Genomic DNA, 25,410 nt, shown 5'->3' on the forward strand with positions numbered 1-25,410 from the left:
CTGTGGAAATGTTTAACCGCGCAGTGCACGTTGGTAGCTCAGCCCAGCGGTTACATGTCAAGGCTGTTCTTAATATAATACAGTGAGACTAGACAAATATGTATTCCCAGTTGATTTACGTAGCTGTGTCATTTAAAGTTTGGCGGACGGAACGTTTATGCCGGGACGCGGTTCCCTCCGGGACGTGTGATGTGCACGGGGGCCAATAAGATGTCGGCGGTGAGGGAACTTTGGTCTTTCTCCAACCGGACCCTGACAGTCAGGAACCGCTGCCTTCTCCCACTTGGGCTCGGTGTGGTCTCCGACCAGCTCCGCACTTTCTCCATCTCCGGCGTTTTAAATCATACCGGGAATGAGCAGGAGCTGCAGAACAATCCTTTTTACAACAAATACCAGACCAAAATCCAGCAGCTGCGGAGGTGAGGGAGATGGTGCTATTATCTGCCGTGGTTTATTGTGTGACTTATGGATCTGCATCTTCAGCCAGAAGTGTCGAGTAGATGATGTATCTCAGTCTTCTGAGTTTGCCAGTGTCAGAGATGCCAGCCTTCAGCCAATTCGATCATGTCCCAAATGCAGCAAGACCTGGACAATATCCAGGCTTGGGCTGACAAGTGGCAAGTAACATTCACGTACACAAGTGCCATCTCCAACAAGAGAGAATCTTAACCATCACCCCAAGAGATTCAGTGACATTACCGTTGCTGTATCCCCCTCTATCAACATCCTGGGAGGTTACTATTAACCAGAAATACAACTGGACTAGCTATATAAATATTGTGATTACAAGAGTAGGTCAGAGACCAGGAATCCTGAGGCAAGTAACTCACTTCCTAACTCTCCAAAGCCTGTTTGCAATCTACAAACCACAAGTCATGAGTGTAATGGAATACCCCCCGTTTGCCTGGATGAGTATGGCTCTAACAGCATTCAAAAAGCTTGACACCATCCAGGACAAAGCAGTCCATTTGATTGGTAGCCCTTCTGTAAATATTCACTCCCTATACCACCGATGCACAGCAATGTACCATGTGCAAGATGTACTGCTGGAACTCACCAAGGCTCCTTTGACAATACATTGATACCCATGACCGCTACTATCTAGAGGGACAAGGGCAGCAGAAACATGGGAACACCGCCACCTGGAGTTTCCCCTTCAAGCCACCTACCATCCTAACTTGGAAATATATTGCCATTCATTCATTCTTTGGGTCAAAATCCTGGAACTCCTTCCCTCACAGCACAGTGGGTGTATCTATACCACATGGACAGCAGCAGGTTAAAAAGGCAGCTCCCCGCCACACTCGAGAGCAATTTGGGATGGGTGATGCGTCCTCGCTTAGTCAGTGAAGCATATATCCCAGAAATAAAAACTCCACATGATATACTCTCCACTCGGAGTCAGGCCTAGCACAAAGGAAGATAGTTGTGCTCCCAGGACAATGCTGAAGGACATACTATGTAGCAAAAGTAGGCTATTTGGTCCCTGAAGCCTGCCATATCATTTAATAAAATCATGGTTGATCTGTGTGTTTCGAGTTCCAATTCCCATCTCCCTCCCACCGATAACCTTTGATTCTACAGGGTAGTGTCCTAGACCCAACCATCTTCAGCTGCTTCACAATGACCCACCCCCTATCTTAATGTCAGAAGTGGAATGTTTGTTGATGATTGTACAATGTTCAACACCATTCATGACTCCTCCGTTACAGAAGCAGTCAATGTACAAATGCAGCTCGACCTGGACAATATCTAGCCTTGGGCTGACAAGTGGCAAGTAACATTTGCACCACATAAGTGCCAAGCAATGACCATCTCCAATAAGAGAGAATCTAACCATTGTCCCTTGACATTCAACGGCATTACCGTCACTGAAAACCCCACTCTCAACATCCTGAAGGGCTACCAGAGACCAGGAGCACAACTGGACTAGCCATACAAATACAGTAAAGTGTTAGAAGGGGTCATTAACAGTACTATCAAATGACATTTGCTTCGCAATAACATTTTCACTGATTTTTAGTTTGGATTCCATTGGGGCCACTCTGCTCCTGACCTCATTCCAGTCTTGGTTTAAACATGGACTAAAGAGTTAAGTTTCAGAAGTGAGTTGGGAGTGACATCAAGGCAGTATTTGACCAAATTTGGTTTCCAAGAACCCTAGCAAAACTGAATCGGGAATAAACCATTCACTGGTTCGAGTCATACCTAGTACAAAGGAGATGGTTGTGGTGGTTTGAGGTCAAACATCTCAGTTCCAGGTCATCACTGCGGGAGTATCTCAGGGTAGTGCCTTATGCCCAACCAGCTTCAGCTGCTCCATCAATGACCTCTCTTCCATCATAAGGTCAGAAGTTGGGAAGTTCGCTGATGATTACACAATGTTCACATCCGTGACTCCTCAGATAGTAAAGCAATAGCTATTGCCAATGGAAGAGAGATGAGATGAGAGAGTCCTAACTTTTTCTGTCGTGTTTCGTGTCTAATAGATGGGTAGTTACTGCAATTTCATGCCCTTACGTGGATTTCACTGCCAAGTTTATTTGTGAGGTACCAATATAATGCAACTTGTAGAGGAGCAGAGTAACTTGGACTGCAGTGTCTGCATTTAACTTCACCTCTGCAGGCTCTGGACGTTGTTGGCCATTTTGCTCCATAATAAATCACAACGCTTTTTCCTTGACAGTCAGTGCTACTACTGTCACTGAATCCCCCCATATCAACATCCTCAAGATTACCATTAACCAAAAACTGAACTCCCCAACGCTGGTCCATCAAATACATGTCAGAAGTGCATTGGAATACCCTACACTTGTCTTGGTGAGCGCAGTTCCAACAGCTCTCAAGAAGCTTGGCACCATTCAAGACAAAGCAAGCTGCCTGATTGGTACTCTGTCCACCAGCTTAAATCTTCTCCCTCCACCACCCACACACAGTAGCAGTAGTGTGTATCATCTACAAAATGCACTGCAGCAACTCACCAAGGTTGCTTCAGCAGCACCTTGAAAACCTGAAACCTCTACTAACTAGAAGAACAAGGGCAGCAGATGCATGGAAACACCATCACCACCTCTGAGTTCCGCTCCAAGTCGCACACCATCCTGACCTGGGGCTACATTGCTGTTCATTCACTGTCGTTGAGCCAAATCGTGGAACTCTTCCCCGAACACAACTTAGTATTCATGTAATACATAGCCTGCAGCAGATTAGGAAAATGGCTCACCTACTTGAGACAATTAGGAAGCAATAAATGTTGGTCTTGCCTGCAATGTTCATATCCCAAGAATGAATTTATTTTAAAGTTTGCATTAAACAGCTCCTTAAAGGCACATATTTTTGGATTCTAGGATAAAACCAGATGAATATGAAGCTCGTATGGCAAAGAAAGAAGATGTTAAGAGGCATCCATTAGGACATTCAAAACAGGGTGACTTTATCAGACTCATGGAAGAAAAGGCAAGAATCTGTATAATTTTCTTTAAAATATGTTGCACCTGAATTGTGTTAAAAAGAAACTCCTTATGAACGCCTCAATTCGATCATTAATTACCATTTTTCCTCAAATCCCTATTTGTTAGAGTGCGAGTTCTGTGGTTTCATTTTCTTTTGCATATTTGCAATAGAATGGTCACTATATATGAACTGCCTGGGTGGGTCAGAGCAGGTTAACTCCATAGTTATACATCACTTTGATAGTAAACAAGTACCTTATTAGCAATTACACACTCCAAGTTCTTTTCCTTTTACAGGCCATATGCAACATGTTAGTGGCCAGAGTTGGTGGGATGGGTGATGGTACAGAGCAATGTAATTTTTCTTTGGGATTTACCCCATGCTACAACTACAGCAGAAACACAGAGTATACTTGGTGATACAGTGGTAGAACAGGAGAATTTTCATGGAAGTTCACAGCGATTATGTTCTGAAACGTTTCAGATATTACAACTTTTGTGACTGCAGTTGACATAGATTAATATAGAATTTACAGTGCAGAAGGAGGCCATTCGGCCCATCGAGACTGCACCGGCTCTTGGAAAGAGCACCCTACCCAAGGTCAACACCTCCATCCGATCCCCATAACCCAGTAACCCCACCCAACACTAAGGGCAATTTTGAACACTAAGGGCAATTTATCATGGCCAATCCACTAACCTGCACATCTTTGGACCGTGGGAGGAAACCGGAGCACCTGGAGGAAACCCATGCACACACGGGGAGGATGTGCAGACTCCGCACAGACAGTGACCCAAGCCGGAATCGAACCTGGGACCCTGGAGCTGTGAAGCAATTGTGCTATCCACAATGCTACCGTGCTGCCCCAAGTCAGTGAAAGAATTTTAATGGAAATGTGTTTTTGTCATATTGCTAAGCTGCTGTTGCACATGATTTGCATCTAATTTATATTTCTTGCTTTAGACTCTGATGTATTGGAATGGCCAGAATTGAGTCAGAAATAGTTGCAGCGCCTTCATGTTATCAGTTGGAAACATGAGCTATGTTGCACTGTTTCTTTCATGTGATCCAGCTTTTATGGTCAGCAGCGAAAATACAGCACTCACTGACAGCTGTCCAGAGTTTTTGTAGACTTCTCAATGGAAATTTGTCATTGGGTGTCTAATCCAGCGTGTAATTCTCTATAGTGGGTCTAAAGCATTATCCCCAGCTCAAGGAACAGTGTAATTATTCAATCAAATTGAAGGATTCTCAGGTCTACAGAATCTAAAGCAAAAAATATGAATTAGATTTAAATAATAATAATCTTTATTGTCACAAGTAGGCTTACAATAACACTGCAATGAAAGTTACTGTGAAAAGCCCCTAGTCGCCACATTCCGGCGCCTGTTCAGGTACAAAGAGGGAGAATTCAGAATGTCTAATTCACCTGATAAGCACGTCTTTCGGGACTTGTGGGAGGAACCGGAGCAACTGGAGGAAACCCACACAGACACGTGCAGACTCCGCACAGACAATGACCCAAGCTGGGAATCGAACCTGGGACCCTGGCGCTGTGAAGCGACAGTGCTAACCACTGTGCTATCAAATAACATTAAGAGGAAAGGGACATGAAATTAAGAGAGTGATTGATAAAGTTTTTTTTTAAATTTCCAACTCTAGATTAATTCTGAAAGGATGAGATTCCACAGTTGTAAAATTAAATTCCGTGCCACAGAGGTGTTTTGGCAGTAATGGTGACATCACATCTTTTAAAAAGTTACTTATGCCTGAATGCAGCAGCCCAACTTTTTCTGTTGTGTTTAATATCTAACAAATGAGTAGTTACTGCAATTTCACACCTTACATGGCTTTGTTGCCAAGTCTATTTGTGAGGTACCAATGTAACACAGCATGTAGAGGAGCAGAGTAACCTGGACTGCAACATCTGCATTTAACTTCACCTGTGCAGGCTCTGGACATTGCTATCGATTTTACGCCATAACATGGGCGGCACGATAGCACTTTTGCTTCACAGCTCCGAGGTCCCAGGTTCGATTCCCGGCTTTGGTCACTGTCTGTGCGATGCCAAGATGCCAGCTGGGCAGGGCCAAGGAACCACCAGGGGGAAGGCCAAGGAACCACCACGCACTGACCCTGACCACCCAGGGGTCTCTGATAGCCTGGAAGACTTCCTGGGTGCCGTTCCGCCTAGTCCACGTTTGGTGGACCAGTGCAGAACGGTGCCCGGCTGCAGCCTCGCTGAGGTGGTCGGTGTATCCTGGGAGGCTGAAGGATTCCAGGTGAGCACACCAAAGTCTGTTTAAAACTGGCTTTGGCAAGCGTTGTTTGGTTCCACCTCTTCTGGCTGTGTTTCTGACTCGGATGCCTCGCAGGACTTGGGTAGATCCTGCAAGGCATGAAGACTGCCGGGAAATCGGCGAGAGGCCTCACCCGGCATTCACTGGCCGCACTGCGCTGGAGCGTGAGCGCAACCCGGCTGGCGGATCGTGCATTTTATGTTGTGATCATTGAGCTTAAAAGCTTTTTAAAAAAATTCAAGAAAGGGGCAATTTAGCATGGCCCACGCAAACACAGGGAGAATGTGAAAACTCCACACGGACAGTGACCTGGGGCCAGGATCGAACTCGGGTCCTCAACATCATGATACAGCAGTGCATTCCACTGCGCCACTGTGCCGCCCTTTTAAATTCCTTTTTAGATGTAATGTATCAGTAATTAGTGTAAAATTGAATCAGTCATCCGCCGCGCAGAATCATTTGCAAGTTCCTTCCATTAAACTACTAGGTACCTGGATTTGAGCAGTAGCTTACAATTGAGTGCAGTTAGTTTTTTAAAGATACTCATAGTTAAATTGTGCTGAGATGACCAGGACCGGATTGTATTTGAGATCTTCGTTGCATGCTAATTTGTGTTTTTTTTGTTTTATAGTCAAAAAAACTAGGTGAAAGAGCAACTGGAAAGACGATTGGTTTTGATAAGGATAAGGTAAGAGGTGTCTATTCTCCTGAAACTTTGAGGCTGTGGTATAATAGAGAAATTCACTCATTATTATTATACTCAATAAGTTTGCTTAAACCACGCGATTAAATTGCAGCCTTTCTCTGTTTCTCTGTTTTTGGATCAATGTAATGAAAACTGTGACAGTTAAAATCAGCACTGTGCAAAGCTTGGAACTACTTTGATCTCATGGGGCAGCACGGTAGTACAAGTGACTAGCACTGTGGCTTCACAGGCCAGGGTCCCAGGTTTGATTCCCTGCTGGGTCACTGTGCGGAGTCTGCACATTCTCCCCGTGTCTGTGAATTACAGTTGAATGATTACCTGCTTCAGAGTGTTGATCACCTGGTATATATTCTAGCAGGTGAACGCTTAGCTCAGTTGGCTGGACGGCTGGATCGTGATGCCAACGCCAACAGCGTGATTTCAATTCCCGTAGTTATTCGTGAAGGCCCTGCCTCCTCAACCTTGTCCCATCGCCCCTCAGGTTAAATCACCACCAGTCAGCTCTCAAAAGGGAGAGCAGCCTAAGGTCCTCTGGGACTGTGGCGACATTTACATTTATATATGCTAGTAATATGGAGCTTGGAACTTTCCTCACTCCATGATGAATAGAAGTGAGTGCTTTCCAGAGGAAGGTTAAAAGATTCTCACCACTCTAGTGAGAGATCTAGCATCTGTTTATAGATCAGCAGTTATTTTCACATAGGTCATCTTGACCTGTCAACTATGGAATGGTACATTGTTCAGAGAGGTAAGATAAATAAGATATAAAAAGAAAACAAAAAACAGCTTTTAATCTGAAGTAATTGCTCTTGATTACTTTATCTAAGTATCAATCAACATTTCCAACTTCAATGGCCTCCATTATTGTCTTTGCTCAGTTAATTAGTCTGATGCTTGTTGAATCCTTTTGATTAATTCTTGTTTTAGACGCTTCATTCAATTCTCAATCTCGATATGGTGAAAGAAAAATCTCCAGATGAAATAAGACAGGTAATTATTTAAGAAGTCAAATTTTGAAAAACGCACCAAGCACTTTATCAAAGCATCTTATTTAGTTTGCCATAAACTAAAGTTTCATGTTTCTGAAGTATACCTATTAAGGTTTCACATTTTAGAGAATGATGCAACAAAATAATACATCGCCATAATTTGATTTGATTTACTGATTGTCAAGTGTACCAAGGTACAGTGTAAAGTATTGTTCTGCATACAGTCCAGGCAGATCACTCCATACATGAATACATAGAACATATAAATACACAATGTGAATACATAGACATAAATATCAAGTGAAGCATACAGCTGCAATGGTAGAGAAGAAGTGTAGAAAGATACGTTCAGTCCATATGAGAGCCATCTAGAAGTCTAGTAACAGTGGGGAAGAAGCTGTGTTTAAATCAATTGGTGCGTGTTTTCAAACTTTTGTATCTTCTGCCCGATGGAAGAGGTTGGAAGAGAGAATAACCTGGGTGGGAGGGGTCTTTGATTATACCACCCGCTTTCACAAGGCAGTGGGAGGTGTAGACAGAGTCAATGGATGGGAGGCAGGCTTGTGTGATGGACTGGGTTGTGTTCACAATTCTCTAGTTTCTTACGGCCTTGGGCTGAGCAGTTGCCATACCAGGCTGTGATGCAGCCAGATAAGGTGCTTGCTATGGTATTTTAACCTATAAAAATTGGTTAGAGTCATTGTGGACATGCCGAATTTCCTGAGGAAGTAAAGGTGCTGTTGTGCTTTCTTGGTTGTAGCGTCGATGTGGGTGGACCAGGACAGATTGTTGGTGATGTTTTCACCTAGGAACTTGAAGCTGTCAACCATCTCCACCTCTGCATCATTGATACAGACAAGGGTGTGGAAAACACTTTGCTTCCTGAAGTTGATGATCAGCTCCTTTGTTTTGTTGACATTGAGGGAGAGATTGTTGTCAGTACACCATGCCACTAGATTCTCTATCTCCCTCCTGTACTCTGACTCGTCATTGTTCGAGATCCAACTACTATGGTCATGTCATCAGCAAACCTGGAGATGGAATTGGAGCCGAATTTTGCCACACAGTCGTGTGTGAATAAGGAGTATAGTGAGAAGTCTTACAACACCAGGTTAAAGTCCAACAGGTTTGTTTCGATGTCACTAGCTTTCGGAGCACTGCTCCTTCCTCAGGTGAATGAAGAGTTGGGTTCCAGAAACATATATATAGACAAAGTCAAAGATGCAAGACGATACTTTGAATGCGAGCATTTTCAGGTAATTAAGTCTTTACCGATCCAGAGAGAGGGGTAATCCCACGTTAAAGAGGTGTGAATTGTCTCAAACCAGGACAGTTGGTAGGATTAAGCAAGCCCAGGCCAGATGGTGGGGGAGGGTGAATGTAATGCGACATGAATCCAAGGTCCCGGTTGAGGCCATACTCGTGTGCGGAACGTGGATATAAGTTTCTGCTCGGCGATTCTGCTTGTCACGCATCCTGAAGAACACTTACCTGAAGATCAGAGGCTGAATGCACTTGACTGCTGAAGTATTCCCCGACTGGAAGGGAACATTCCTGCCTGGTGATTGTCGCGCAATGTCCGTTCATCCGTTGTCGCAGCATCTGCATGGTCTCGCCAATGTACCACGCTTTGGGACATCCTTTCCTGCAGCGTATGAGGTAGATGACGTTGGTCGAGTCGCACAAATATGTACCGCGTACCTGGTGGGTGGTGTTCTCATGTGTAATAGAACATAGAACAATACAGTGCAGTACAGGCCCTTCGGCCCACGATGTTGCACCGAAACAAAAGCCATCTAACCTACACTATGCCATTATCATCCATATGTTTATCCAATAAACTTTTAAATGCCCTAGCATGTCTTGCAGAGATTGCCATGGCAAGGTTGGGTGGTGTTGTGGTCGCTGTTCTGAAGGCTGGATAGTTCTGGGATCCATCGAGCATAGAACTCAGCTCAACCCCTGACCCCCGTGCACCGAAGAAGCAAAACAGAACCTCCCAATAAGCCCCCAACAAGCACCCTCGAGCAGGGACATCCCAAGACCCCAGGGGCAACAGAATACTAGCCACAGTGCCAGATCCGGCTTAATCCAGCACATCCTAATACAGGAAGCTATACCCCCAGGATCTTCAGCACGTCCCAAAACCTGCATCCCAGCAGAACCTATACCTCTCCTACCCCATCCGGGGCAATGCACCGTGTCCTCTTTTACTAAGTAAGAAGTGTTACAACGGCAGGTTAAAGTCCAACAGGTTTGTTTGGAATCACTAGTTTTTGGAGTGCAGCTCCTTCCTCCGGTGAGACACTCAGCCCAGCCCAGTCCAACGCCGGCATCTCCACCTCTTGTACAAAGAAGAAGATAATTACTCCATCCCCAGCCAGAGGGGACTCCAACCTGAGAAGAAGAATCGTAGCACAGTGGGTAGCACTGTTGCTGCACAGCACCAGGGTCCCAGGTTTGATTCCCAGCTTGGCCACTGTCTGTGCGGAGTCTGCATATTCTCCCTGTCTCTGCGTGGGTTTCCTCCAGGTGCTCTGGTTTCCTCCCACAAGTCCTGAAGGATATGCTGTTAGGTGAATTGGACATTCTGAATTCTCCCTTAGTGTACCTGAGCAGGCGCCGGAATGTGGCGACTAGGGGCGTTTTATAGTAACTTCATTGCAGTGTTAATGTAAGCCTACTTGTGATAATAAAGGTTATTATTATTAACAATTGGGCACTGTGGGAACAAAAGCGATTTCCCCCTCCTCGGTAAAACTAGGGTAACTTCCCCTAAATCACCGAACCAGGCCACAATTAGAAACAGCACCCTGCTCACCCAGATGAAGAGAGAGAAAAAGCCCCCAATGGAGAAATGCCTGAACTGATTCAGAATGACCGCCATCACTGCATGCAATCCCTCTCCTAAATAACCCAACTATAATTAGCCAATCTTACCTCAGCGTGTGTCATTATTAAATCATCTTGTTCTAATAGTACAAAAGAGGAACACTGAGAGATCCAAGCGAAAGAGGGCTCAACCTCAAGGAAGAGTCAGAAGGAAGCATTCCTCCCCAGGATACAAAATCTGCCCATGTCATTGAAGGATCCAGGCAGCCTGTTTCCCCATTCAATAAGATCACGGCCGATCTAATTTTAACCTCAACTTCACATTCCCTGCCTATCTCTGATAACCTAAATCTCCTCGCTTATCAAGAATCTATCTACTTCTTCCTGAAAGATATTCAAAAATTCTGCCTCAACTACTTTTGAGGAAGAGAATTCCAACGTCTCTCAATCCTCATAGAATTTTTTTCCCCTCATCTCTTAAATGGGTGACCGACTCTTTTTTTTAAATATATTTTATTCAAGATTTTTTGGCCAAACATAACAGTACATGGTTTTTCTTTTAAACAACAACAATAAAGCAATATAAATAACAGTGGCCAGTTTTAAACAAGTAAATAAATAATATATAAACAGAAACAAAAACAAAACTAAATGGCAACTGCCTTGTCAAAAATAGTTACTCTCCAAAGATACAATCCAACAGTCCAATATACATTACCTATAACAAATGTCTATACATATACAATGACATCCCTAAGAGCCCGCCCGGATCCTCTTCCCCCCCCCCCCCCCGGGTTGCTGCTGTTGTCTTTCTTTCTTTTCATTCCCTCTATCGTTCTGTGAGGTAGTTGACGAACGGTTGCCACCGCCTGGTGAACCCTTGAGCCGAACCCCTTAATACGAACTTGATCCGTTCTAACTTTATAAACCCCGCCATGTCATTTATCCAGGTCTCCACGTCCGGGGGTTTGGCTTCCTTCCACATAAGCAATATCCTGCGCCGGGCTACTAGGGACGCAAAGGCCAAAACATCAGCCTCTCTCGCCTCCTGCACTCCCGGCTCTTCTGCAACCCCGAATATAGCCAACCCCCAGCTTGGCTCGACCCGGACCCCCACCACCTTCAAAAGCACCTTCGCCACCCCCACCCAGAACCCCTGTAATGCCGGACATGACCAGAACATGTGGGTGTAAGTCGCTGGGCTTCTCGAGCATCTCCCACACCTATCCTCTACCCCGAAAAATTTACTGAGCCGTGCTCCAGTCATATGCGCCCTGTGTAGAACCTTGAATTGTATCAGGCTTAGCCTGGCACACGAGGACGACGAGTTTACCCTACGTAGGGCATCAGCCCACAGCCCCTCCTCAATCTCCTCCCCCAGCTCTTCTTCCCATTTCCCTTTCAGCTCATCTATCATGATCTCCCCCTCGTCCCTCATTTCCCTGTATATGTCCGACACCCTACCATCCCCCACCCATGTCTCTGAGATCACTCTATCCTGCACCTCCTGCGTCGGGAGCTGCGGGAATTCCCTCACCTGTTGCCTCGCAAAAGCCCTCCGTTGCATATACCAAAATGCATTCCCTTGGGGCAACCCATATTTTTCCATCAGCGCTCGCAAACGTCCCATCTACGAACAGATCTCTCAATTGTACTACCCCAGCTCTTTGCCATGCTCCAAATCCCCCATCCATTCTCCCCGGAACAAACCTATGGTTATTTCTTATCGGGGACCGCACCGAGGCTCCCGTCCTTCCCCCATGCCGTCTCCATTGCCCCCAAATTTTTAATGTTGCCACCACCACCGGGCTTGTAGTGTATTTCTTCGGTGAAAACGGCAACGATGCCGTCACCATTGCTTGTAAACTGGTCCCCTTGCAGGACGCCCTCTCCAATCTCTTCCACGCCGCTCCCTCCCCTTCTCCCATCCACTTACACACCATTGAAATATTGGCGGCCCAGTAATAATCATTTAGGCTCGGTAGTGCCAACCCCCCCCCTATCCCTACTACGCTGCAAGAACCCCCTCCTCACTCTCGGGGTCTTTCCCGGCCCGCACAAAACTCATAATGCTTTTCTCAATTCTCTTAAAAAAAGCCTTCGTGGCCATCACCGGGAGGCACTGAAACACAAAGAGGAATCTCGGGAGAACCACCATTTTAACCGCCTGCACCCTACCCGCCAGTGACAGGGACACCATGTCCCATCTCTTGAAGTCCTCCTCCATCTGTTCCACCAATCGTGTTAAATTAAGCCGGTGCAAGGTTCCCCAATTCTTGGCTATCTGAATCACCAAGTATCGGAAGTCTCTTGTTACCTTCCTCAGCGGTAAATTCTCTATTTCCCTGCTCTGCTCCCCCGGATGCACCACAAACAACTCACTTTTCCCCATGTTCAATTTATACCCCGAAAAATCCCCAAACTCCCCAAGTATCCGCATTATCTCTGGCATCCCCTCCACCGGGTCCGCCACATACAACAACAAATGATCCGCATACAGAGATACCCGGTGTTCTTCTCCCCTAAACACTCCGCTCCACTTCCTGGAACCCCTCAGTGCCATGGCCAGGGGCTCAATCGCCAGTGCAAACAATAACGGAGACAGGGGACATCCCTGCCTCGTCCCTCTGTAAAGCCGGAAATAATCAGACCCCCGTCCATTCGTAACCACACTCTCCATCGGTGCCCTATACAGCAGCTGTACCCATCCGATATATCCATCTCCGAAGCCAAATCTCCTCAGCACCTCCCACAGATAATCCCACTCCACTCTATCAAATGCTTTCTCGGCATCCATCGCCACCACTATCTCCGCTTCCCCCTCTGGCGGGGGCATCATCATTACCCCTAGCAACCTCCGTATGTTCGTGTTCAGTTGCCTCCCCTTCACAAACCCAGTCTGGTCCTCGTGTACCACCCCCGGGACACAGTCCTCTAACCTCGTCGCCATTACCTTGGCCAGAATCTTAGCATCCACATTTAAAAGAGAAATGGGCCTATAGGACCCGCATTGCAGCGGGTCTTTTTCCTTCCTTAGGAGGAGCGATATCTTTGCCTCTGACATAGTCGGGGGCAACTGCCCCCTTTCCCTAGCCTCATTAAAGGTTCTCGTCAGAAGCGGGGCCAGCAAGTCCATATACTTCCTATAAAATTCCACCGGGAATCCGTCTGGTCCCGGGGCCTTCCCCGCCTGCATGCTCCCAATCCCTTTCACTACCTCCTCCATCTCAATCTGTGCTCCCAGTCCCGCCCTCTCCTGCTCCTCCACCTTAGGGAATTCCAGCTGATCCAGAAAGCACATCATTCTCTCCTTCCCTTCCGGGGGCTAAGCTTTATATAATCTTTCGTAGAATACCTTGAACACCCATTTACTCTCTCCGCTCCCCGCTCCATCTCTCCCTCCTCATCTCTCACCCCCCCCTATCTCCCTCGCTGCTCCCCTCTTCCTCAGTTGGTGGGCCAACAACCGGCTCGCCTTCTCCCCATATTCATACTGTACACCTTGTGCCTTCCTCCATTGTGCCTCTGCATTACCCGTAGTCAACAAGTCAAATTCTACATGTAGCCTTTGCCTTTCCCTGTATAGTCCCTCCTCAGGTGCCTCTGCATATTGTCTGTCCACCCTCAAAAGTTCTTTCAGCAACCGCTCCCTTTCCCTACCCTCCTGCTTTCCTTTATGTGCCCTAATAGATATCAGCTCCCCTCTAACCACTGCCTTCAACGCCTCCCAGACCACTCCCACCTGAACCTCCCCATTGTCATTAAGCTCCAAGTACCTTTCAATACACCCCCTCACCCTTAAACATATCCCCTCATCTGCCAATAGTCCCATGTCCATTCTCCAGGGTGGGTGCTGTTCTTTTTCCTCCCCTATCTCCAGGTCCACCCAATGTGGAGCGTGGTCCGAGATAGCTATTGCCGTGCACTCCGTCCCTGTCACCTTCGGGATCAGCGCCCTTCCCAATACAAAAAAGTCTATCCGTGAATATACTTTATGGACATAGGAGAAAAACGAGAACTCCTTACTCCTAGGCCTGCTAAATCTCCAGGTGTCTACTCCTCCCATCTGCTCCATAAAGTCCTTGAGCACCCTAGCTGCAGCAGGCCTCCTCCCGGTCCTGGACCTCGATCTGTCCAGCCCTGGGTCCAGCACCGTATTAAAGTCTCCCCCCATTACCAACTTTCCCGCCTCTAGGTCCGGGATACGTCCCAACATTCGCCTCATAAAATTGGCATCATCCCAGTTCGGGGCATATACGTTCACTAGAACCACCGCCTCCCCTTGCAATCTGCCACTCACCATTACGTATCTACCCCCGCTATCCGCCACTATAGTCTTTGCCTCAAACAGTACCCGTTTCCCCACTAATATAGCCACCCCCCTGTTCTTTGCGTCTAACCCCGAATGAAACACCTGCCCCACCCATCCTTTGCGTAGTCTGACCTGGTCTATCAGTTTCAAATGCGTCTCCTGCAACATAACCACACCTGCCTTTAATTTCTTTAGGTGTGCAAGTACCCGTGCCCTTTTAATCGGCCCGTTCAGCCCTCTCACGTTCCACGTGATCAGCCGGGTTGGGGGGCTCTTTAACCCCCCCCCCTTGTCGACTAGCCATCCCCTTTTTTAATCCAGCTCCTCACCCGGTTCCCACGTAGCCGTATCTCCCCCCGACGGCGCCCTCCCGCCTCGACCACCCCACCCCGTACCAGCTCCCCCTTCTCCCCAGCAACAGCAACCCAGTTAACCCCCCCCCCCCCCCCCCTGCTAGATCCCAAACTAGCGTAATTGCACCCCCCATGTTGCTCCCAGAAGTCAGCAAACTCTGGCTGACCTCGGCTTCCCCCCGTGACCTCGGCCCCCACTGTGCGAGGCCCCCTCCTTCCTGCTTCCCTGTTCCCGCCATGATTACCATAGCGCGGGAACAAAGCCCGCGTTTCCCACTTGGCCCCACCCCTAATGACCGGCGCCAACAATTCCTCATCCTCCCCCCTCCCCCACGACATGGGGAAGAGAGAAAAGTTACAGGGTCGCAAGATTAACAACTTGAGAAATCATCCCTTCCCCCTTTTTCCCCCCCTTCACCCCACGTAATCACACCACCACTTTGTCCCAAACGTTCTTTTTCTGGCCCGCCTATTCCAGCTGCTCCTCCACAATAAATGTCCACGCCTCTTCTGCCATCTCAAAGTAGTGGTGCTTCCCTTGGTGTGTGACCCACAGTCTTGCCGGTTGCAGCATTCCAAATTTGACCTTTCTTTTGTGAAGCACCGCCTTGGCCCGATTGAAACTCGCCCTCCTTCTCGCCACCTCCGCACTCCAATCTTGATATACGCGGATCACTGCGTTCTCCCACCTACTGTTCCGAGTTTTCTTCGCCCATCTGAGGACCATCTCTCTGTCAATATATCGGGGAAATCTCACCACTATGGCTCGAGGTATTTCTCCAGCCCTCGGTCTTCGCGTCATAACTCGATAAGCTCCCTCCACCTCCAATGGGCCCATCGGGGCCTCCGATCCCATTAACGAGTGAAGCATCGTGCTCACATATGCCCCGACGTCCGCCCCCTCCGCACCTTCGGGAAGACCAAGAATCCTTAAATTCTTCCTCCTCGCATTATTCTCCAACACCTCCAGCCTTTCCACACACCTTTTGTGTTGTGCCTCGTGCATCTCTGTCTTCACCACCGGGCCCTGTATTTTGTCTTCATTATCAGCGGCCTTTGCCTTCACGACCCGAAGCTCCTGCTCCTGGGTCTTTTGTTCCTCCTTTAGCCCTTCAATCGCCTGTAATATTGGGGCCAGCAGCTCCTTCTTCATCTCCTTTTTAAGTTCTTCCACACAGCGCCGCAGGAACTCTTGTTGGTCAGGACCCCATACTAGACGGCCACCTTCCGACGCCATCTTGCTTTGTGCTTGCTTTCCTTGCCGCTGCTCTAGAGAATCCTCCGCAATCCGGCCACCTTCCTCTCCTTTTTCCATCTGTGTCCAGGGGGAATTCCCTTCTGGCTCCTGGTTTACCGCACAGTGTTTTTAGCCATTAAAATTGCCGTTGGGGCTCCTATCAAGAGCCCAAAAGTCCGTTCCACCGGGAGCTGCCGAAACGTGCGACTCAGCTGGTCATCGCCGCACCCGGAAGTCCCCCGACTCCTTATTTTTAAACAGTGACCTCTAGTTCTAGATTCTCCCACCGATGGAAACATCCTCTCCACATCCACCCTGTCGAGTTCCCTCAGTATCTGAAACCAAAGAGAAAATGCTAGAAAATCTCAGCAGGTTTGGCAGCATCTGTGGGGAGAGAAAAGAGCTAACGTTTTGAGTCAGGATATCAAAACTTTTATCCCTCAGTATCTTGTATGTTTCAATCACATGACCTCTTCATCTACAGGCCTAACCTCCGAAGACAACCTGCCGATTCCAAGTATTGGTCTGATAAAGCTTCTCTGAATTGCTTCCAATGTATTCGCATCTGTCCTTGAATAAGGAGACCAATTCTGTACATGATATTCCAGATGTGGTCTCACCAATGTCCTTTATAACTGAAGCATAACCTCCCTACTCTTATATTCAATTCTTATTGCAATAAACAAGGAGAAGGACCTCTCTCTCTCTCTCTCTTGTAACTGACTACCCAATGCTCCTTTGCCAAACTCTCTCCCCCCACCCCCTTCCAACTCGCCCCACTCTATATATACACATAAAGACAGACAACTCGGAGGGAAAGGGTGGTGGAGGGGGAGAAAATATTGATAAAATAAAAGGATAAAGGATCTTTGATGCACTGGAAGAAGCATCAAAACAAAAACTTGAACTCCTTAATGACTTTAACTGAAAGACATGCCAATGCATCAGAGATCCTTTAATTTGAACATTATTTTCTTCCCTCTCCACCACGCTTCCCCTCTATGTTGTCTGTCTTTATGTGTGTGTGTGTGATATATATAGAGTGGGGTGAATTGGAAGGGGGGTGTTGAGAAAGAGGTATTGGGTCATCAGTTCCATTTTTGTTAGTTTCATTATATTGCTGTTAAATATGGTTTTCTGTGTTAAATTTACAAACCTGGTGACTGCAAGTTTATTGCCTCAGCCAAGGTCCTCAGGTATTTTAAAATAACATCTCATTTCACTCATAGAACATAGAACAGTACAGCACAGAACAGGCCCTTTGGCCCTCGATGTTGTGCCGAGCATTGTCCGAAACCAAGATCAAGCTATCCCACTCCCTGTCATTCTGGTGTGCTCCATGTACCTATCCAATGACTCTGGGTCAAGTGGGGCTGGATTGACCATCTATTTGCCCAAGGGGTCATGACAACTCAGTGTATGTTTTGTTGGGAAAGAAAGAGAGGGTTACATGTTTAAGGGCTTGACCTATTATGATCCCGGACAGACGCCAACAGTGGCTAGGACACTGGACAGAAACTCCAACATTTAATTTTAATTTTATAAGACTGAGGAAAGGATACTTCGCTCCAGGAGTGATTACACAAAGAAATAGGGAAATGGTATATTAAAACAAACTTTATTACTAACATGGTATTAAAATATCTTTAACATCACACCAGAAAATAACTTACAATTACCCCATAAACAACACTACTCAATAGTGAATATAATATCCTTAACTGCTATCTTTTTTCCCACTTAAACAAACGACAAAAAACACCACAGCTCTTAATCCGCTATTAAACCATTGGCACTCAGGAATTGGCACTCTGCTTTACTGAGATGTTCTTTGTGAAAGAGAGGTCTCTTGACACTGCTTTAAAAAAAGATTCGACTCCTTTCAGATTTATGCAGAAACTCTGACTGTATTTCTTCAGAAGTTGTTTCAGCTGCTCTTGTTCTCCGTCAAGTCTGTGCTGCTTTCGAGACTGTTAATCTCTTTTAACTTAACTGCAGACGTGGTCACAGCTTCAACTAGAACTCCACTGACCTCTTTGCAAAATACCTGCTGCCTTATCTCAGGGTTTTTCAAACTGCAGGTTGCGACCCACAGGTGGGTCACGAGCAAAGCTCCTAACGGCTGCGGCCAGCTTTTAAGAATGCCAGCTGCGGCTAGCTTTTAAGTTGAGAATACCGGCCTTCAAATGCAAATGGTGCAGTCTTCCCGCCAGAAATGGCGGCATAGAGCATGTCATGTGCCTGGTGCAGCAAACAAGCAACAGGACTGTGAAGAACTGAAGATGGATCATTTTGCAATAAGGAAGAGAGACACAAACAGGCCAGGATCTCACAACTGAATCTGCTGGAGGGAGCTGGTCAGGAGAGTCCACAGCAGGACAAAGCAATGCAGGAGAGTCCACAGCAGGACAGAGGTCCAGGGTGTCTGGTGAACAATTCATTGAGAAGAAACTGAAATAGAGAACAAAGCAATATAAGGATGATTTCTTGAGGTTTTGCTTTGTTAATTGTGCCAATGCTAATTAGGATGCAAAGCCCATATGTGTTATATGCAGGGAAGTACTGGCAAATGAGGGTTGGATGCTAACTCCTACCTTGCAGACATCTTTTCAATTCTAAACGAACTGAACCTCAAATTGCAAAGGAAGGATGATGAATGTTTTTGGCATTGTGACGAAATAGATGCTTTCCAAAGGTCATTGAAAGTTTGGAAAGTGCGAGTACAAAGACCAAAACTACTACATGTTCCCCACACTGCTATGACACATCGAAGAACTAAGTGTTAGTAAGGGAACAGTCAATAGCCTGACAAGCCTGATTCAGTCGCATTTGCCCGCGCTGCTCAATAGTTTTTGTTGCTTCCTTCCAGAGAAGTTTCAGATTTTGAAAGACAAGAGGTGGGTGACAAATCCATTTGGGTTTGAGACCCCAGAGTCAATTATTAACTTATAGCTGACTCCAAATGAAGAAACTGAACTCTGCACTTCACCTGTGACAGCACATTAAAACATACTACAAGTCCATTAGGCTGTGTCAGCATTCTGGAATAAAATAAATAATCTTTTTGTCACAAGTAAGCTTACTGCAATTAAGTTACTGTGAAGAGCCCCTAGTCGGGCAGCACGGTGGCGCAGTTGTTAGACTTCCCGCCTCACGGCGCCGAGGCCCCAGGTTCGATCCCAGCTCTAGGTCACTGTCCGTGTGGAGTTCGCACATTCTCCCTGTGTTTACGTGGGTTTCGCCCCCACCACCCAAAAGATGTGCAGGGTAGGTGGATTGGCCACGACAAATTGCCCCTTAATTGGAAAAAATGAATTGGGTACTCTAAATTTATTGTAAAAAAAGAAAAGCCCCTAGTCACCACATTCCAGCGCCTGTTCGGGTACACAGAGGGAGAATTCAGAATGTCCAAATTACCTAACAACACATCTTTCGGGACTTGTGAGAGGAAACCGGAGCACCCGGAGGAAACCCACGCAGACACAGGGAGAATGTGCAGACTCCACACAGACAATGACCCAAACCGGGAATCTAATCTGGACCCTGGAGCTGTGAAGCAATAGTGCTACCATGACACCCGGTAGTAGCTTCGGAGTAGCGTCTCTGAAGAGTATCCAGTGCTGAGTAAAAGAAGCATTTTGTTTCTATTGGTTCACAACGACCACATGTGTGAGGTTGGAATTTCCATCTTCACAAAGATAAAGACCAGCTGAACTCTGCATCTAATATGGGCATTGAATCTGATTGGAATGAGATCGTGAGGACCAAGCAAGCTCACCTGTCACATTAAAGGTAAGTGAAAATGGTTTGTTGCGAAGTTCGGCCGGCTTGAGTCCCAAAGGTCAGCCGGTTGGTAGAAGTGGGTCCCGGGGGGAAAAAGTTTGAAAAACACTGCCTTAGCTCCACCCAGCAACAACATAATCTTACCAAGCTGAAATATAATTAACTCCACAGGGACTCCCTTTAATCCAAACAAAATTGCATTAGCCCAAGCCTTTTACGATGGTTTAATTGCACCCCTGGCTCCCAAAATATACTTGCCTTTCAAACTAGGATTTATTTTACAACATGATTGCAGCAGTCACACACACATTCTAACCCAGGCTTTTACCCCTGACTGCACCAAATACCTAAAATGCAATACATCTCAAATTCCTCCCTTCATCACAGACCATTGAAGAATAACACTTGCTTCTTTCAAAAACTGTTTAAATCTTGGAGATATCCTTGAGGTATTCCATTCATATTTATATATTTTTCAGATTTGGAATCAGTATTTTGCTCTGAAGAATACTATCTCTGCAGTAATTCCTGTGAGTAGCACTTTGATTTAAATCTGATGTGAGAAAACTGATTGTTATGGCCTTTAAATTGCATATTTTGTAATAGCTTTGTTTTTCTTGAAAGGGTGCAACATTTGATCTGATGCACAGCAGGTCACAGAAGTGCCCCACTGTGAGTATACAGTACTGTTCATATTGGGATCTTTGTTTTAAAAATATATGTGACTGAGTAGTTATTTTGTGGGGAAAATAATGCAAATTCTGCTTGTTGCTTTAATGGAAATTTTGTTCTTGCTTCATATATTTCTGAGCTGCAGATATGCAATTTGTCAAATTGATCACAAATATTGAAAAAACAGGAAACATGAAGAAACACAAACGTGAAGGCGCATCCAAGTATATTAGAAGTCTTGCACTTGTTTTCCATAACATTTTCCTGTCATTATGTTTACGGCACATTTGCTAGTGAGCTATTTCTGTCACACAAGTCTGCACATTTTCGTTACAATTAAACTTAACTGCTCAGTCGTTCAAAGTAGGTGATGCTGTTGCACCTGAGAAACCCTAGCCCTTAGTTTTGCAGTTGCTTTGTAATTAAAGTTTGGCTTTTGACCTGATGCTGCCTGCCTCTCTGGGTTGTCAGCCCCTGCTCTTTGATCGTGGGAAGATGAGATGGGTTAGTTGTGGTTTTGGTTGCACAGGATTTGAATGATGGTGAGGATTTCTTAGAAGTGTTTGAGATAACCGTGATCATAGACATGTATTATTTTAAAAAGACTGTGGATGTGGAGCTTACAAGGCCGAGAGAGAGGATTTTTCTTAGGTAAGAGCATCAAGGGCCCTTTGAGGGGAGGGGGGGGGGGGTCAACCTTGATCTACTGAATGGTGGAGTTGGCTCGAGAGGCACAAGGCCAGCTCCTGTTCGTAATGTTCCAAACAGGTTCATGCAGGCCCAACAGATTATTCCTGGGGAAATACTTTTCTACAGTTAGGAAGAGTAAAAGGAATTAATTGTAGAATGGAGAAAGGAGAAACTGAAGAAGGCAAAGAATTCCAAAACTTAGATAGGAATCCAAGGAATGGATAGAGGGAGGCTGAAGAAAGGACAATGCATATACAGCCGAGAAGGAATATGATAGAAACATTTTAAAAATATCAATATTGCTAAAGGCTGGTTTTAGTTCAGATGTGATTGGCAAGAGTTGAGACGATCACGAGAGGCTGGAATTTAGGCGGGATGGTTTGGATCTATCAGGCCAGCTACGTTTATATCCTGCCCAGGTGTGTGGAATGGTTTGGAAGAACCTCACCAAACATGGGAACAGTATTAAAGCCTAAGAATTATTTAGTACAAAAGAGGAAAAACTGCTTTCAGATATCCAGCAATGGGGCAGATAGTGGCCTCAGCTGTTGTGACGAAACAATCCAGCAATCAGGGTTCCCTCCTATTTGTGTATGAATTTCTTCTCGGTGTTGCAGCCAGGTTCAAAGCTTTGTTGCAGCTGGGTTCAGAGCTATGGGGTGGGATTCTCCGTTGCCCAACGCCAAAATCGTAATCGGTGATCGGGCGGAAAATCGATTCCAGCGCCGGAATCGGGGCCGTCGCCGATTTCACGCCAATTTGCGATTCTCCACCCCCTCCAAACTGGCATCATCGTGACGCGCGCCACGCGCAGTCGCAATGCCGTTGACGCCTCATCTACCGGCCCAATCACGGTGCTCCGCCCCCGATGGCACGGGACACGTGTGGCGCCACACTCGTCCGGGATCCGTGCCACTGGCCCGGGGGGCTGTGGGGTCGCGGTCGACGGGTAAGTTACGCGCAGGACCGGTGCCATGTTGTACAGCACAACTGGTGCAGGCCGTCTGCCAGGCGCATGCGCGGCCTGGGACCCGGCCATTCTCCGGCCGTTATCAAGGCGTTTCACGAGGCGCTGGTGCTAGTCCCTTACCGGAATCGGTGGGGCTCTCGCCGATTTATTTGACGTTAGCCTCCCGCGGATTCTCCGTTCGAGCCGGCTCTTAGCCGCAGGAACAGAGAATTCTGCCCATGATATTCCACCCAATCTCCTTGGCATTTCCGACCAACAAATAATTCTCCAGTCTTGGTGACGAAATTCTAGAAGGGATTCTGGTGACAGACTTCCCCATTCCTAACTGTGTAACATGTCATTTATTGGTATAAACTTATGGGGCGGTATTCTCCTCCCCCCCCCCCCCCCCCCCCCCTGCCGGGTGGGAGAATCGCCGGGGCGCTGCGCGAATCGCGCCACGCCGCCCCGACCCCCGCACGCGATTCTCCCACCCCCCCAAAACCAGCGCCGCGCAATTTGCGGCGGGCCGCTCGGAGAATCGCCGCAAACGGCGAGCAGCGATTCTCCGGCCCGGATGGGCCGAGCGGCCGCGTGTAAACGGCCTAGTCCCACTGGCGCCGTCCGCATCTGGTCGCTGCCTGGGGGAGGATGCGCTAGTTGGTGCCGGCCCAACTGCGCATGTGCGGGACCCACGGCGCCGGGTCTCTGACGCCGCGCCGAGGCCCCGACCCTGTAAATCGCGCGACGCCTCTGCTAGCCCCATGGAGGGGGGAGAATAGGGGTCTGGGAACAGGCGCCGGCGCCAAAATAAAACACTCCGGTTTTTACTCCGGCGTCGGCACTTAGACTCCCATTGGGAGAATCCCGCCCATGATTTCAGGCTGTATATTATAACATTTTCCATGCCGGAAAAATATCTAAAAGCAGAACTCCTCATATAGTTCATTGAACGCATATGTTAATAACTGTCCTGTTCTTTTCCAGTTCTTGTATGTTTTACCACGAGAAGCAGGTTATGAATTCTTTGTCGGTCAGTGGTCTGCAACTGAGCTTCACTTTTCTTCTTTAATAAATCTTCAGGTATGTGACTAACTGGAGGAGGAGCACCAGAGTAAATAAAACTGATGTTGGAAGAAGCACTTCATTAACAGCTCATTGGTGCAGTGTCAATCTGTTAACAACATTACTCTTGATAATTATACCTGCTTTCATCAAACCTTCACAGTTTCTCGAAATGGGGTACCACATAGAACTTTAACACAGTAGATCCCAAAGGGAGGGCATTTTACATTGTGCACTTGCAACACCTAGTCCCAGCAGAACAGTACAAAAGGTTAGAGAATATTTGTACTTTTATGAATCTATACAGCTGGTGGATGAAGCTTTGTGCTGGAAGTGGAGACTGGTAAAATTACCCTACAAGGTTCTTGAGTAAATTCATTACAATTTTTATGACAATTAAACTATATGGGAAAGTGCTTCAACGACGTGCGAATCTGAATTTGAGTCTCACTCTTGTCTCTGAATCTCTAAACTGTAATTACTTTATAAAATATTCCTAGTTATCTAATGTATGCCTGACTGTATTTATGTATTACGTAGCAGAAGTCATCATAAACTTGCAGACTGTGCATTAATGCTGTTCTCAAAATACCTACAATGAAAGCAGCATATCTCAGTGAATTTGTTCAGAATTCGATCTCCTGTGGTGTTGCTTTATAGGTTCTCTCATCTAGACCAAAGTCATGATATTTAACTGCTAACTTATTCTGTGCCTTTAAGGCCAGATGTTTAAAGGGCTCTACAGTCTTGTTGCTAATACAGCCCAGGGATTTTTCTAAAATATCTTTCTGAAATTCAACAGATTAGCAAAGATAAATGTTTGACCCATAGTTAGCTAAACTGATTTTTAACTATTGCATTTCATGTTGATGTTTGGTCAACATTAGTCAGATGTCAGTCTCGCTAATTCATAAGCTCTCAATCTTTTTCACGCCATGCGCCACTAAAAGAAATTCACAACTTCCCATGATGTACTATCCACAGTAAATTCATTATAACATTGGCTATGTCTTTGCATATTATACCGTGCTTTTCTCATTATTAGCAATGCAGGCAGACATGCTCCTGCTCTGTGGTTCCAGCCTGCTGCTGCATCCAATATAAGACCATTAAGCATAGGAGCAGAATTAGGCCACTCGGCCCATCGAGTCTGCTCCGCCATTCAATCATGGCTGATATTTTTCTCATCTCCGTTCTCCTGCCTTCTCCCCATAACCCCTGATCCCCTTACTAATGAAGAACCTATCTACAGGTGGCACAGTAACATAGTGCTTAGCACTGCTGCCTCACTGCTCCAGGCCCGGGTTCAATTCTGGCCTCGGGTGACTATCTTGTTTGCATTTTCTCCCCCTGTCTGCGTGGGCTTCCTCCGGGTTCTCCGGTTTCCTCCTACAGACCAAAGATGTGCAGGTTAGGTGGATTGGCCATACTAAATTGCCCCTTAAATGTCCAAAAGGTTAGGTGGGGTTACTGGGTTTGGGGGATAGGCTGGAGGCATGGGCCTACGTAAGGTGCTCTTTCCGAGGGCCAGTGCAGACCCATTGGCTGTATGGCCTCCCTCTGCACTGTAAATTCTATGATTCTATGATCTCTCTCTTAAAGAGACTCAGTGACTTGGCCTCCACAGCCTTCTGTGGCAAAGAGTTCCACAGATTGGCCAGCACATCCTTCCTTAGATATGGGGCCCAAACTGCTCACAATACTCTAAATGGGGTCTGACCAGAACTTTATACAGTCTCAGAAGTACATCCCTGCTCATGAATGTGAACATTGCATTTGCCTTCCTAACTGCCAACTGAGCCGGCACGTTAGCCTTAAGAGAATCTTGAACAAGGACTCCTGAGTCCCTTTGTGCTTCTGTTTTCCTAAGCATTTCCCCATTTAGAAAATAGTCTATGTCTCCACTCTTCCTTCTAAAGTGCATAACCTCACACTTTTTCACATTATATTCCATTTGCTACATTTTGTGCCCACTCTCCTAGCCTGTCCATGTCCTTCTGCAGCCCGCCTGCTTTCTCAGTACTACCTGTCCCTCTACAGATCTTTGTATCACATCAAATTTAGCAACA

At 46.5% G+C, this 25,410-nt stretch overlaps 1 protein-coding gene across 2 annotated transcripts in view; it reads left to right on the forward strand.

Moving 5' to 3' along the window:
• The first annotated feature begins 26 nt into the window (after positions 1 to 26).
• Positions 27 to 25,410, forward strand: part of atpaf1 (ATP synthase mitochondrial F1 complex assembly factor 1) — a 31,219-nt gene continuing 5,835 nt past the window's right edge. The window contains exons 1-7 of one of the 2 annotated variants that reach the window (XM_072510660.1): positions 27 to 419; positions 3,348 to 3,456; positions 6,385 to 6,441; positions 7,387 to 7,449; positions 20,445 to 20,495; positions 20,590 to 20,637; positions 23,264 to 23,359. In XM_072510660.1, the coding sequence (XP_072366761.1) occupies positions 190 to 419; positions 3,348 to 3,456; positions 6,385 to 6,441; positions 7,387 to 7,449; positions 20,445 to 20,495; positions 20,590 to 20,637; positions 23,264 to 23,359 (654 nt within the window). In that variant the 5' untranslated portion in view covers positions 27 to 189. Of the gene's footprint in view, positions 420 to 440; positions 818 to 3,347; positions 3,457 to 6,384; positions 6,442 to 7,386; positions 7,450 to 20,444; positions 20,496 to 20,589; positions 20,638 to 23,263; positions 23,360 to 25,410 lie in introns of those variants that run through there. The other variant, XM_072510661.1, reaches the window with a different exon arrangement.

The sequence above is a fragment of the Scyliorhinus torazame genome, chromosome 7 (assembly GCF_047496885.1).
Source record: "Scyliorhinus torazame isolate Kashiwa2021f chromosome 7, sScyTor2.1, whole genome shotgun sequence".
Lineage (NCBI taxonomy): Eukaryota > Metazoa > Chordata > Chondrichthyes > Carcharhiniformes > Scyliorhinidae > Scyliorhinus > Scyliorhinus torazame.